This window comes from Lissotriton helveticus, chromosome 2_1 (assembly GCF_964261635.1).
Source record: "Lissotriton helveticus chromosome 2_1, aLisHel1.1, whole genome shotgun sequence".
Lineage (NCBI taxonomy): Eukaryota > Metazoa > Chordata > Amphibia > Caudata > Salamandridae > Lissotriton > Lissotriton helveticus.
In genome coordinates this window covers 610,109,348-610,124,383 of record NC_136059.1, presented here as the reverse complement: position 1 = coordinate 610,124,383, position 15,036 = coordinate 610,109,348, and the positions used below count along the sequence as shown (strand labels likewise).

Here is a 15,036-nt window from a genome sequence, read left to right as displayed (position 1 = left end):
TTTTATAGTTCCAATTTCATTTATGTGCTTCTTTTCTATTTATTTTATTATTCAAGGCAATACTACCGCTCTGTAGGTGCTGACTGGTCACTTGCTTGCTACTCATTTTATCTGCAGAGCGCCATATCCCGCGTGGCCAAACTACGAGACAATTCATAAATGCTCCTGTCGATATTGTATCATTCTTCTACCATTCCAAGATGGCCGAGACATCAAAATCACGTCTTTAGTTGTTTCTTGAAGATTAGTGATGGCTCAGTCAGAGGTAGAGAGAATAGGGTCTTTAAATTATGAGCTGCCAGGAAGGAAAAGGAGCGGCCGCCGTGGTTGTGGGGGACCGAGGCAAATAATGAGGTCGGGTGACTAGGACCAGGAGGCTTGGTAAGGGATACTGCTTCAGTGCTGGGAAAACTTTTTACTCTGGGAATCCATCAATTCGGGGTTAAGATGTGGCTACAAAAGAGGGTGGAGTCGCAAGGAGCGGAGTCATGAAAAACAGCCTGACAGTCAACATTTAAATTTTTTTTTATTATTCGCGTTGAAGTAAACATCTTCCTCAAACAGCGGTGATAGAGCACACAGAACAACGATGCTGCGCGCAAGAGAGTGGGGGTAGGGGTGGAATAAGTTAGCTTGGACAAATAAAATATTTTAACTTTTTTCAGTAGCTACACATAAAACACGCAGCTTAAATTAATTTTAATATAAATTTTGAAACCTCAAATAGTTAATGCAATGCACCAAATCCTGGTTGCATAGCTGCCAAGGTTTGAGATTGCTCTGTGTGACATTTTCATAATTTCTGTGTAATTATGAGTGACATTTCAACGACTAGGAGTGACATTTTCTCCGGAGTAAAATCAAGCAATGAAGACGAGGGGTATATATAGGTTACAGCCAGCCAGGGTGCTGTTGTGTGTAAAACAGTATGTCCCCTTATGGGAAAATCCAAATATATGGCAGACGATGACACACACCAAAAGAGAAACGGTTAATATTTGACACAGATAACAAAAGGGGTGTGCAGTTTTATTTGTTTTATTAACGCACCATACATTTTGGGAGAAGGAGCACTTATTTATCAGTTTCCCAGCTCAGGACGATGTCCCAATAATCCTAAACACAAAAGCCTCGAAGGAGTATTACAGTTAGTAAGAGTAATGGTAGCAATATAGAAAGTGTCATGGCCATTCCTGAATGACATTCCCCATTAGTAACCGCGCTGAAAAGAAGTCATAATCATGAAGTACACTTTCTATATGCACTGAAGCAGCATATAAACAGGTAAGAGCTGTCAGCGAGACTATCAAAGACAGAGAGAGATTAAAAGAGAGCTGCACTCGAGAGACAGTGAGTTCTATGGACTGGTGCCGGGCTACAGCTGTTGCCTGGGCGAGAACATAGAACGTGCACTGTTTAAAATAGTTTATTGCGCACGTATTTAGCAACAATTACTCTTCTAATTATATTGCTCAGGGACACTAATGCAGGTTACGATTTTTAGTGCTACAGTGCCTCAGGATTGTGAATGCAAAAGCTGAAGAGCTATGTTGTGCTCTCCACCCTGCGAAGTGAATGCATTTTTTATCCTGCACTTACCGTGCTTGGATCTTTTATTTGGCTCACGCAACAAGCTAATAAACTATAATACAAATATTGCTTTAAATTAATCTAGGTAACAGTCACTGTACTCGGGACCACCTCTATTCAGGAAAAACACCAACTTTTCCCTTGCAAAGCTCGAGGTTAGCACAAATCAGTAATGAGTATCCACGTCACAATATCTACTGTTTATGAAAACATTGTCACTCTTACCGTCATTCAGGTGAGGCAGGTATACATGTCAAGTGCATGCTGACGATAATCTACTTCAGAGTAAGCAGATTGGTTGACTGGCTCCCATAACACTTAACCTTGAACTTTTTTGGCGCGCCATAAATTACAGGCAGGCTCGGGCCGCCAACCACCGCGGGCGACATGCAATTAGAGTTTAAATTGCCCCCCGGCCTGCCTCCAGTGATAGTCCCGCTCGCCCAGGCCTGGGCACTGTCCTCTCACTCTTAGGAGTTCTGGGCGAGGCCACCCAGTAACAGACTGTCCTGACGGCTCTTATGTCACCACTCTTCTCCGTCGGCCGCAGTAAAATAGTGAATTCTCAGGGGGGTGGGTGGGAATAACAGCCAGCACGCGACGGACGGGGTTGGAAAGAGCCCCCGCCTGGCACGATGATTATAATTTCATTCCTCAGTGAGTCCTGGCGGACGCTGCAACCAACAGTGACGATTAGTGAGTCACTGATTCACTTCATAACACCCTGTCCATTGCACTCTCCTCTCCCTCGCCAGGCGGGCTCCGGAATTAATTTATAAAATTCGGCGGCGGGCAACGGCCGTTATTGTACGCAATTATAATTGTCCCACACAGTGCGGGCGACCAGGCCTTGCTGGGCCGAGCAGCTGCGCTGTGGACCGCGTCATGACTAATTTACGGCCAGAGGTACACGCAAACTGCCTCCCACACTCGCTGGTCTAATGCAACAGGACGTGACGTCCCACGGCACCAAGTTCACAAATAGTGTCCCTATATCTGACTGGGCCACGGCTCTCGCGGTAGTAGCTATTGAGCACTACTCTGCAGTGGCGCCACACAGGCTGACACTGACTCAGAGCTGCGCGGCGCCGCGGAACACACTCCCAAGAAGATACATTGTAGCACTGCCCTCCAGGCATTAGCTAACTCAGCGGGGAGTGCCCCAAGACTGCGGTAGCAGCGCGCACAGGCAGGTTACAGGCAGAGCTCTGCACTGACAGCTGACACACACAGATTGTAGATGGCATTTAACAGGGAACTCAACCACTATGCTTTATGCGTGACAATGCATTTCAGTGCGGTGATGCGGAGCACCGCACTGAAATGCGTTAGTGTCACGACTGATGCGTGATACTTGACAGGACTGTGGTTGATGCAGTGGAGACTCGTGACTTGTGTGTGTTTAGTGCTACATGGTCTTGTCTCTTTTAGAAAGCACTGAACATGTAAGTCATTTATTAATGAGTACCATTGAGTTGGATAACTAACATCTTATTCAGCGCCAAGATGCCCTTCTCGGTGAACGTGCGCTTTACAAATACACGCGTCAAACTTACATTACACACAGTACAAGAGGCTGCTCCAGAATGTGTAAAGGTTTGGGATAAAAGGCGTTTTCAAAATGTATATATTTTTTTGTCTTAAAAGCTTACACCACAACTTAGCTGGCAGCTCTCGGGAGTTACAATACTCCTCAAAGAACGTATATCAGTAAGCAATTTATTTTGGTAACTTTCTTTTTAAAGCGCATTCTTCACATTTTAGCTGGTGGCTCCCTTACAATATCTCACAGAGAACACGTTACGAGGAAGCTTCAAGTTATACCATCAATTAAGGCCACTACCGGCTTTTAGGCGCCCCGTTGTGTACATTTACACTTCTTGCAAGCATCCTGGCAAGAAGGCTTGTTCAGCCATTTCGCTCGGTTTCACAGCATAGGACCTCCCCGTATGACACTTCTGCTGAAGCATTCAAACTCGTAATTAACCGTCTCGACTAAGTAGGGGAGCTGGTTTCCTAAAAATAAAGTATGGGTAGGTCGTGCCCGTCGGTCAATCTCCCTCCCCCCCGCGCTGAACAACCTCTGCTGTACCGGGGATCCAGTCCAACTGATTCCCCCTTTATTGCACCGCTGCTACTCAGATAGCAGGGGCCCGTGACAATCGGAGCTTTTGCTTGTGGCACAATCATTTAAAGAGCAAGTGTCTTTATAGGAAGCCAATGAACCCCTTTGAGTTGCAAAGAGCTGGAGGTACAGACATCGAGATTGAGTAGCGATCGTGAAGCAAAATTTTGAATATTCTGTAGACTCCTAGGTACTCAGTAATGCCTAAACATAGTCTCCCTCTTCTCCACCTAGCAAAAGTTTGAGACAATTGTTAGTTTAAAAAACCTGAAGTGTAAGACTTCACGTTTACTGCATCCTAAATACGTAATTAAATGTACACGTGAAGTCTTATACTTACTTACAAGGTCCCAAAAGCTAGACCTATTGGCTATGCCAATGCTTATTTTTAAAGTGTTAATGTCTTTGATTATTACTCACCAGATTAAATCTTGATCTAGGAAATGGCTCACATACAGTGCTACTGATATCATTTAAATTGTGCTTTAAACTGTCATCCTCTCTATTCAGCTTACAATCTGGGTCATGGTGGACCACGTCTGCTCTACCCAGATCTTGCTTCCTATTGGGGTACACTTATTGTCATTTGTTCTTTTACCTAAGTGGGTATTCCCTTCTAAGTAAACACTGCAAATGTATCTGTTTTCTCAGTAAAGGTCTCGGCCTCAGGTCATACAACTCCTTCCACCCAAATCTTCCGAAGGAGTGGGAGAGGGGCACTGTTACTGGAGGTGCACCACATCAATTAAAGTAGAATGTGAATTAAAAAAAATAATTTTGCATTCTTCTAGTGTTTAGCAGTAAAACATTTGATCATTGCAATAAGATAGAGCACAGCCTTTTTATTTCTTAAAAAGTACTTTTTTCAAGTGTAATGAAAACAGGTGAAAACCGTGCAAAGAGTCGACAGAGCAGCCTTGGATAAATCCATTTTTATTTGCATTGACCAATACGTGTTTGATGACTACGTAACATGGAATCAGGTTATTTTGACCATGCATCTAAATTTCACTGCAACTACCAGTGGGGTGTATTCCCACCCTCCTATTTACTAGAATGTAGACGTTAACAAATAGCTGTTAACAGCAAGATCTAGACTACTCCTTAAACACTGAGCAAAAGTGAAAGACCTTAAGTCCCCTCACATCAAAGACTCCATAGCAGAAATCACGGATTATCTAGCAGTGGAAAATAAAAATCTCTTGACGAGGTCTCCTTTGATCAGAAAGTTTTCTCCCATACACATAATGCAGTCAATATGCTGTTTTACATACATTTTCAAATTCTCTAAAAAGCTAGACCACTGATGCTGTGTGAGCAAGATTTTACAAAGCGCAGCTCAGTATTCCACTGGATTCACAGAGAAGCCAGTGTGGGGACACAGAACACTTAGAAAATATAGACAACAGTACTTAATGAAGTGCAGACTATTTATTGTCTGCATATTTGCAAACAGTTTCTTCTGATGAGCAAGGACATTTTCTGTAGTGGTTGTGACAGAAAAATCTTTCAGAATCCTAATGTTCTACTGCTACCATTTTCACTGTAATCGCACAGCCTGCAAACTGTGCAGCTCAAGCTGTTTTTTCAGATCCTAATATTTTCAGGGTGCAAATGTGGGCTGTGCTGTACGCCAATCACACAATTTACCAATATGCTGATACGCTCATTTGGGCAATGTCAAACATTGTCAATGTTTAAATCTCAGTTTTAAATGCAATGCAAATAATCCCTTCTAAAAAGTATACTATTTAACACATGGTAACACATGGTATTTACACTCACCTGCCCCATAAAGGCCTTTAGGATTATCAGGGCAGGACCTGGACAGGTGGCCCGTCTCTCCACAAATAAAGCATTTTGCATAAGGAAATTCCCCTGTATAAAGCAAAAATAAATATATTCAAACAACCAAATTATTACAGCCGGCATGCTTTAAACTGTTAGAGCCAGTCATATATGAACATGCTTCTGATTACTCAAGCTGGTTTGCACTAAAATAATGCCTCAACGTCAAGGATTTTGACTTGGGACTCTACTTTGTGGGACGAGGCTTCACTGCGAGATGTTCATGCGTACATTGGTTATTTGAGCAAAGTAACAGCAAACAGGTACTGAGACAGAAGCAAACACAGGGTGTTCATAAGCCGCTTTATTCCCGTTACAGTCACCCCTGACTGTCGAGTCTGTTAGAGCTCATCGCTCTCGCTCATCTTCACAATTATATATTTATGCTGCAGCTGGTTAGGGCCATCAGAATACGCCTTCACAATTTCAAGATCTACGTTGATGGCACTACCGCTTTAGAAAGAGGGACAACAGTGTATGAGGGATTGCATGGAGGACATACAGGTTTGGATGTGGGTTGGCACCTCACCTAATCAGCCATTTAAAGAACCATATACTAGGGTTGTAAGAACAACAGAGTCTTCCAAAAAGTGAATAATATAACAGGGCAAATAATTTAAGCACACGTTAATAAAAATAGAATCTTGTGTCAGAACATTGCAAATATTTTGTGTTGGAACATTGCAAATATCACTCAAAACATCCTTGTCAATAGAACAGAATAGGAAAAACACAGCAAGGCACCACTTAATCTTAGTACCATTTTAAAGTAGCCTTCAAAGGACTGAATGCTGAGATCATAGGTGAGCAGCCCAACATAGAACTACGAGCCTCATGCTCACATTTCTGTCACATGGTGTATTATTTTCTGGGTGCAATGGGATAAAAGGGCATAGGCACTTACCAAGAGCTGGGTCTACTTTGGCTCTACACTTGTTGATATCATGCTCCGTAGAACCACACCGGTAGCAGATACCAGTCCCAGTCTCCTGACTCTGTCGAGCCTCTCTGCAGTCTGCTAGACCATGACCCGGCTTTCGGCAGTGGAAACATAGCTAGAAATAAAAGAGAACATCTTGGTCCTTCAGCTTCAAGCAAGTAAGCATTGTGTTTCAAAGCAGCTACATAGGAGATTTTGGAAAAAAACACGCATTTCACAAGGAGTAGTCATCTACATATAATGCTCAGACGAGTCATCATGAAGACAGCAAACCCAATAAAACAAATGCTCAAAACGCCCTCCTATTGAAAATGGCTTGCTGTATTTGTGGTGTAAATGCCAAAAGCAAATGGGGGAACTGGTAAGGCTCGTGATAGATGGTCTTTATCTTCTGGCTCGCCTGAAAATCAACATATGTGAACTGCAACTGGAGATTTTTTTTTTTAAACATATTTTATTGCAGAAAAACGTTACAGTACATAAGCAGTCTGTGCACCCCCCCCCCCTCCACCCACCGACGGAATTGCAACTGGAGATTTTTGGCAAGATGCTTGGCTTAAAATTAATCTATCCCAACAACCGCAAATATTTGTTTTTAATTCGGCCCGGACAACTTTTGTTGAGGGTGTAAATTAAGTCGGGAGAGAGAGGGGGAGGAAGGAAAGAAGGAAAGAAGGAAAGAAAGAAGGAAAGAAAGAAGGAAAGAAAGAAGGAAAGAAAGAAGGAAAGAAAGAAGGAAAGAAAGAAGGAAAGAAAGAAGGAAAGAAAGAAGGAAAGAAAGAAGGAAAGAAAGAAGGAAAGAAAGAAGGAAAGAAAGAAGGAAAGAAAGAAGGAAAGAAAGAAGGAAAGAAAGAAGGAAAGAAAGAAGGAAAGAAAGAAAGAAGAAAGAAAGAAAGAAAGAAAGAAAGAAAGAAAGAAAGAAAGAAAGAAAGAAAGAAAGAAAGAAAGAAAGAAAGAAAGAAAGGCGAGAGAGCGAGAAGAAAGAGGAGAGAGAGAGGAGGAGAGAGGGAGAGAGTGAGTGAGTGAGTGTCCCCGCCCCTCTAAACACACACATATATAGACAATGAAAAAAAATTATCTGTCCTCCATATCAGATTTGTCGAAGTGTCATTATGGGAATTTTGAGAGGGCCATCGCAGGCAAGCTCCCAACTTTCTTACTTGCTTGAGGTCACTTACTTAAAGTGAACATAATGCTTGACCAGCACTGAAAAACTGTTCTCTAGGGGAGGGCTTAATTTTTACCAAACATATCCTGAGAAGTCAAATGGGATCAGTGAAGCATATGGGCAGAAGAAAAGACATCATCAGCTCCTTACATGGACTACTTGTGGATAGGTTTGGCGAGCTATTAAAAATCTATATGTATGAATTTAATCGCCTAAGTCAGGGAAGAGATGCAGAATCTGAGAATCAAACCAAGAGCTTTGGCACTTTTTTGAAGAAATGGCCATGACCAATCAATGTTTGCAACTCCTGAGAGTTTATCTCCACCTGCTAAAAAACAACAGTCTTAAAGCCTTTGGCGGTATCCCAAACAAAACACCATCTAAGTGTGGCAACATTTATAGTGCTAATAAATGGTATATGAATAACTTGTTTCTACTTGGAATCACTAAAGGAATGCAGGTGAAAGGTAGACAACTGAACTGGGCTGCTGCCCTTCCTTGGCATGTGTTCTGCGACCTATAAAAACAAGTTTGGAAAAGAAAGCACCCCAAAGTCTACCTCCGAAACCCTTAAATTCACAAAACAGAAAATCTGAAAATAAAGTCTAATAGGAGAAATAGCCATCCAGATTCGACCAAGGAAGGTAAGGTAACATCAAGAGTTTGTATAACTCAGTGTTCTGGTTAAATTCCTCTTAAAGGAACAAGCATCTGTACCAGATCAAGTTTACATTGATGGGTTCCAACACCTCTGTATCTAGTTGCATTCTAGAGACTAGTTCTTCTGGAGCAGGTGCAGAAAGATCAACGTTTAGGAAGTGTCATACCAACATAACCAGTGGGGCTTTATCCAGTGTCCGGAATGCTTGGTTTTCCCAAGATTTCTAGAAGTACCAAGTTGTGCTGCAGCAAAGGTTAACTGCAGAAATTAGCAGATCATGAGTGGACAAGTTTGACCAGCTGTATTCTATAAGCATTAGGAGCAATCAACGTGGCAGTTCTTTCTACCAGTACTTTTCAACAAGGAAAACTAAAGTGCCGCTTGAATGCCGCTCATTTGATAAGCTTTGACAGACAGAACATTTATGTTTTCCAATCAAAAATTATACTTAAAGTATTACAAACACACTGTTTCAATTCCGACTTTAAAAAGTTCCTTTCCAGATTATCTCATCTTATTTTCTAGACTGTATCAATAGTTGTTGTCCCCACTGTTAATCCAGTTGTGGTGTCTTTTTAGAAGATCCCCCAAGGAGTTAGCCAAGACCTTTTACTTTTAGTTAAATTATATGTACAACATACTAATAGTTGCTTTCAGTCAGCCCTCTTGTCCATTGTTCTGTTACTGTGCCATTCACATTGATCTTCTGTCCACTATAACATTCAGCATGAGGCAATAGGTCAACCTACTTCAGCCATTGGCTAACTTTATTGTGAGTGATGATATTCTGCCCTTTCACAAGGCGTGCATCTGCACAAAAGATAGTCCTTTTCAGTGCCAGACACTACTATGGGAAAGTGTGGCTAACAATGGTGGGCCCAACACCTCAAACAACAATGTTTTATAAAAACCCCTGTAAAATAAAACAATCAGTAACTAGCCAGAAGGCTTTCAACCAACAGCAGCCCACTTGTCGGTGTCAATGCTTGTCATTTGCACACCTTAGTTTGGAGTTGGCCCGCTTTCTTAAATCAATGACATCGTTTAAGTTGAATTTCAGGTTAAGCAAAATACAATGTGCCTGTATCAGAATTGGGGGCGATGTTGTTCTGTTCGTTTTAGTACTACTTGGAAATGGATATGGAAAAAAGCACAGGAGCGCTGCATTTTCTTTTGACATTTTAAGTGAAATATTCCTGCTGTGCAAGAGAACCGTGTGGAGTTACCACAAGAATGCAGAGTTTTGATTATTCAGAGAAGACACATCCGCATAACAACTGCAACAAAAGTAGCAACTTACATTTCATTTTCTTGTAAGCACATTCAGAATAGCGTAGTTGGAATGACTTTTTGGAAGGGGGTGCATAGCGCGAACTCGACCCGAGGGTATCCGAGCGCTTTACAAGAGCACCTGCTGCGTTACAGGCCATACGTGAATATTGTTAACCCAAAGGATTATTATAGATAGTGAATGGAAAATATTCATACTTATCTGTAATATTTGCTTAACAAATGAATGAACAGTCTCGGGCACATGGAAGTGAAATAATGTATGCCAAATGTATCCATACAGTTATAGATAAGAGTACACAGTAACAAGAGAGTATATGGTTAATACCTTGGGAATTTATTAATCTTATTGATGGTTGTCTCATTCCAGTTCTCCTGCCCCACAGGACTCTCCAGCATCCCTCTCCCTTTGACTCGCCACTCTGCACCTCTGGAGACTTATTTAAGGGCAGTCAGTTATCCTGGAAGGTGGGAAGGTTGACGATACTGACTAAGGAATTGGAACCGTGGTGAGGGGTTAGTTTTAGGGGCTGTACAATTCTCCAGTTTGTTTCCTTTCATCATGAAGCAGCAGCACCCCCACCGACTGCAGTTATTTTCAAATCGAGTTTCTCTGTGAACAATGCTCCTAACTGAGGTTTATAATGAGGGATTCAGGGGGTCCACATGGACACTGCCACCTAGCTGAGCTATGTCACGAGTCCCCGATTGTAGTTTCCATATGCTAATGTTCAGTACATGGATTGGAACCAATGCGCAAACGCACTAAGTCAGGAAGTAAGTATCAATGAACTTGGTTTCATATTACATTACGTTAACTGCTTTTTATAGGGCAAGTGCACCTCTGCCGTTTTTTGCGGTGCTGAAGATAAAATAGGTAGAAATAACCGGCTAAAATCTCTTAGCGACAGATCTGTAGAAAGGGATAAGGAAAGCAATGGAATGGATGCCCAATCTTGTTTGCAAATTTCGCAGTATTTGTTAATGCATGTAAAGCGCTCTGGTACCACAGGTCTACTCTCTAGACGTACAGTTATAGATGGTCCATTCATGCCATGCGCCCACTCAACCTACCCAAACAAGCATTTGCAATGCAATAGGTCTTGCATTTGCGAGAGTTTGAGCTATTTTATTGTAAATGGCATTGCCTTTTATTCAGGTTTTGGTTTTTAAAAACATAAATAAAAGCCATTGTCATTTACAATGCCAATGGATCAAAGTCGCGTAAATGCGAGGCCTATTGCATTGCAAATGCTTGTTGTTACCGAAAAGCCCTTTCTACAGCGCATACTGGCTCTTTTAACGTTACTCACAAAAACAAACAAGTACAGGTAAAGCACGAGATGGCTTCGTGTTACCAAAATGCTCCAGCACTGAAATTATAAATCAACATAGTGGCAGAACTTAAATTCCAATAGCAGGAGTTAGGAGGCCTCACAAGGAACATATTAACCTGTAATAATGTGCTAGAATCGGTTGGAGGAATATGGTTAAAGACCAGTGTGCACACTGTTGAGAGGCATGCGAGTCTAGGACAGTCTCTCCTATGAATGAGCATTGCGGATCCTGAGTAACAGTCTCTTAATCATGCAGTTTTGCCATCTGCACTGGACCTGTTATCATCAGAGCTCTTCTTATGGTCATCGGCACTAGTCTCGTTGTCATCGGCACTAGTCTCATTGTTATCATCAGCGCTATTTTCGTTGTTGTCATTAGTGTTGTCATCAGCACTAGTCTCATTGTTGTCATCAGCGCTATTCTCAATGTTCTCGTTAGCACTAGTCCCACTGTTATCATCAGAGCTATAGTCATTGTTATCAGTGCTATTCGCATTGTTGTCATGAACACTACTCCCATTGTTATCGTCAGTGTTATTCTCATTGTTGTCATGGGCACCAATCCCATGGTTATCAGTGCTATTCTCATTGTTGGCATCTGCACTAGTCCCATTGTTATCCGTGCTAGTCTCATTGTTGTCATAGGCACTAGTCACATTGTTATCATCAGTGCTATTCTCATTGCTGTCATGAGCGATAGTCACATTGTTATCATCAGTGCTATTCTCATTGTTGGCATCGGCACTAGTTCCATTGTTATCATCAGTGCTATTCTCATTGTTTGCATCGGCACTAGTCCCATTGGTATCATCAGCGCTATTCTCATTGCTGGCGTCGGCACTAGTCCCATTGGCATCATCAGCGCTATTCTCATTGTTACTAGTCCCATGATTATCAGTGCTATTCTCATTGTTGTCATGGACACTAGTCCCATTGTTATCATCAGTGCTAGTCTCCTTATTTGCATCGGCACTAGTCCCATTGTGGGATCAGTGCTATTCTCATTGTTGTCATGGGCACTAGCCCCATAGGTATCATCGGCGCTATTCTCATTGTTGGTATCAGCACTAGTCCCATTGTTATCATCAGTGCTATTCTCATTGTTGGCATCGGCACTAGTCCCATGGTTATCATCAGCGCTATTCTCATTGTTTTCATGGGCACTAGTCCCATTGTTATCAGTGCTATTCTCATTGTTCGCATCGGCACTATTCCCATTGTTATCATCAGTGCTCATTGTTGGCATTGGCACTAGTCCCATTGGTAACATCAGCGCTATTCTCATTGTTGGCATCGGCACTAGTCTCATTGGTAACATCAGCGTTATTCTCATTGTTGGCATCATCACTAGTCCCATTGGTATCATCAGCGCTATTCTCATTGTTGTCATGGGCACTAGTCCCATTGTTATCAGTGCTATTCTCATTGTTGTCATGGGCACTAGTCCCATTGGTATCATCATTGCTATTCTCATTGTTCGCATAGGCTCTAGTCCCATTGTTATCATCAGTGCTATTCTCATTGTTGTCAGGAGCACTAGTCCCATTGTTATCATCAGTACTATTTTAATTGTCATCAGCACTAGTCCCATTGCGGTCATCAAGGTTACTCCTATTCACTTAGAACAGGACTTGAAAACACTGAACTGTGGTGCCTGTTGCGGTTGCTGTTGTTTTCCTGCAGATTTTGAAAAGCCCATGCTGTTGACTTTACTTAAAGAGCAGATCTGCCTTCCGAAGAATCGGACACAGTCTGGGTAGCTGCTACAGGTGATTCTGGAAAGAAGCCAGGCGCTGACCAAAGCAACCTCCATGGGTGACAATGTATATGCTACAAAATATTGTCTGCTGTGAAGCTTAACAATTTCACCGTCTGCCAACCACATAAAAATAGATAGACTTTGTTTTATAAACATCGCTATCCTGGGAGGTGTGAAAGTGGCGCCGAACAAAACACGGCTTCTTCCATTTAGTTGCTTCCCTGCGAAATGGATCAAAAAAAAAAAAAACAGACCCGCGAGTGGTGCGCACTTGCGCCACTGCGAGCCATGTGGTTTCAATTAACGCGCCTGTGTAGGGGCACGATAATTGAAACCACATGACGGCTGGTGCGCGTAATAGACACCAATAGGCCATGGGCGGAGCAATGCACCCGCCTTTGGCCTATTGCATGCTCTCTTGGTAAAAAACACGCAAGCAAAGCCCAATAGCGTGTCACAAAAGGAAAATCACACGCTCGTGCATGTGCCATTCCTAGGTCAGCTTCTGAAACCCCATTTTTACCTACTAAAGAGCAGTACCCTCTCTGTGGCCAACTGCACTTAACATTAAGAGTTGTATGAATCACTATTTACAATTTACATAATAAGTTAAGACTAAAGAGGGAGAAGAACTTACCATTTGACTTTTCTTGGTCAGTTGCCTCTTAACTCGTCGGTCCTCACGCCTATGGTCTTTCCTCAGTGCAGTGGTCACTTCATTAATCAGCTCCTTACTGTCAATGGGCACAACTTTCCCACCCTGCACCATCTGTGATGTCTCCTTCAGAAAGTCCATGAAGCCATTCACGTCATCATTCAAATACTCTTTTTTCTTTTTGTTCTTGACTTTTCGCTGTTCCTTCCTGGGTGCCAACTTGTTCAGGACATGCTTCTGACCTGTGGCTGGGGTGGCCTTATTCGAAAAAGTTTTCCTGCCTGCCAGTGTTCCCTGCTTCAGATCCTCCCATGGCGTGGCGTCACAAACTTTTTTCCTGTGGACGTTGTTGGCACGTGCCCAGCGAGTCATGATGTGGAAGATTAAAAAAGCCTGTGCTTCACACCATTGCACATCAGGTCACTACAAAATAAATAAACAGTGGTTCATTTAAAATGTGCTTCTGGTATTGTTTAAAGTTCATAATGCTACATTATAACCTTCTGTGCGTCCACAAACCACTTCCAGTGTGCACGATCTGTGCTACTCCGAACATTCACTTCTGATTTTCTGAAATCACTTGAGCATAATGCTCCTCACCGATGCTACGTGTAGGACCCATCCTGTGATGCTGTAACATGTGCAAAGGTGAGTTTGGTCTTTTATTAGAGCTGCCCTTTGCTACAATACATGCCCACCTATAATTCATTGTCAGGCGGGCTCACCTCTATTTAGATTTCCTTTTCATCACAGAACCTTGGCTCAAGGAATAGGGAATCCGGATATTGCCCAGGTTCTTTCTCCAGGATACGCTATAATCATATGCGACATAGATGAGGGAAAGTGGAGGTGGCCTAGCTATCATCTTCTGCTATACATTTCAATGCTGCACCTTTGCTTAAACCTCTTGAAAGGAGCAGAAAGTTTAGGTTTCTCCTTTAGGATCAGCCCGCCCAATCTTTTGCATGATGCCTAATCTACCGCCCACTGGGCCCAGGACTCACATTCCTAGTCTACCTAAGGGAGTCCTTGGCACCTCTCCTACTTCGATATGCCAATTTTACCTTCCTTGGCGGCTTCAACTTTCACCTTGAGGTCACCTATAACTCCGATTTATTTAATTTCATCAATACCCTAAATATTATTGGTCTTAACCAGCTAGTAACCACCCCCATGAATACTGCATGGCATACCCAGTATGAGGTCTGGTCTAACAACCCCAATCTAGTAGTACAAGTACCTATTCACCAGACATGATCAGATCATAGCTTAATCTCTTGTAGAATTTCGTTCAACCGAGAAAGTCATGGGCCTCCGCACCATAAGTAAATGGGAAAGGCGATGCCTAAGCCAAACCTCAAATCCCTTCTATCTACCTCTGCCTGACCGCCACAGGAAGCCTAGCGGAAGACCTCAACCTATTAAATAACTAAATCACCAATATGGTTAGCTAATGACTAAATCACCAATATAGTTAGTGAGTTAGCCCCTGTAACACCTTCCAAGAATCGTAGATCCTACCCCTCAGCTCCTTGGTTCTCCCAGACTGTAGCAGAGTAGTGGTTGCTCTACAAATAACTAGAAAGCAAATGACAGCAGGCATACAACCACGATGACCTGCACTGATTCAGAACTGGGCAGAATGCATATCATGCTCAGATCG

The 15,036-nt window shown here is 42.5% G+C and overlaps 1 protein-coding gene across 3 annotated transcripts in view; it reads right to left on the bottom strand.

Moving 5' to 3' along the window:
- ZCCHC9 (zinc finger CCHC-type containing 9) overlaps positions 1-15,036 on the bottom strand; it is a 95,878-nt gene that overhangs the window by 43,825 nt on the left and 37,017 nt on the right. For all 3 annotated transcript variants that reach the window (XM_078675320.1, XM_078675318.1, XM_078675319.1), the window contains 3 exons: positions 13,356-13,796; positions 6,468-6,618; positions 5,501-5,593 (listed from right to left, as the gene is read on the bottom strand). In XM_078675320.1, the coding sequence (XP_078531446.1) occupies positions 5,501-5,593; positions 6,468-6,618; positions 13,356-13,745 (634 nt within the window). In that variant the 5' untranslated portion in view covers positions 13,746-13,796. The remainder of the gene's footprint in view (positions 1-5,500; positions 5,594-6,467; positions 6,619-13,355; positions 13,797-15,036) is intronic.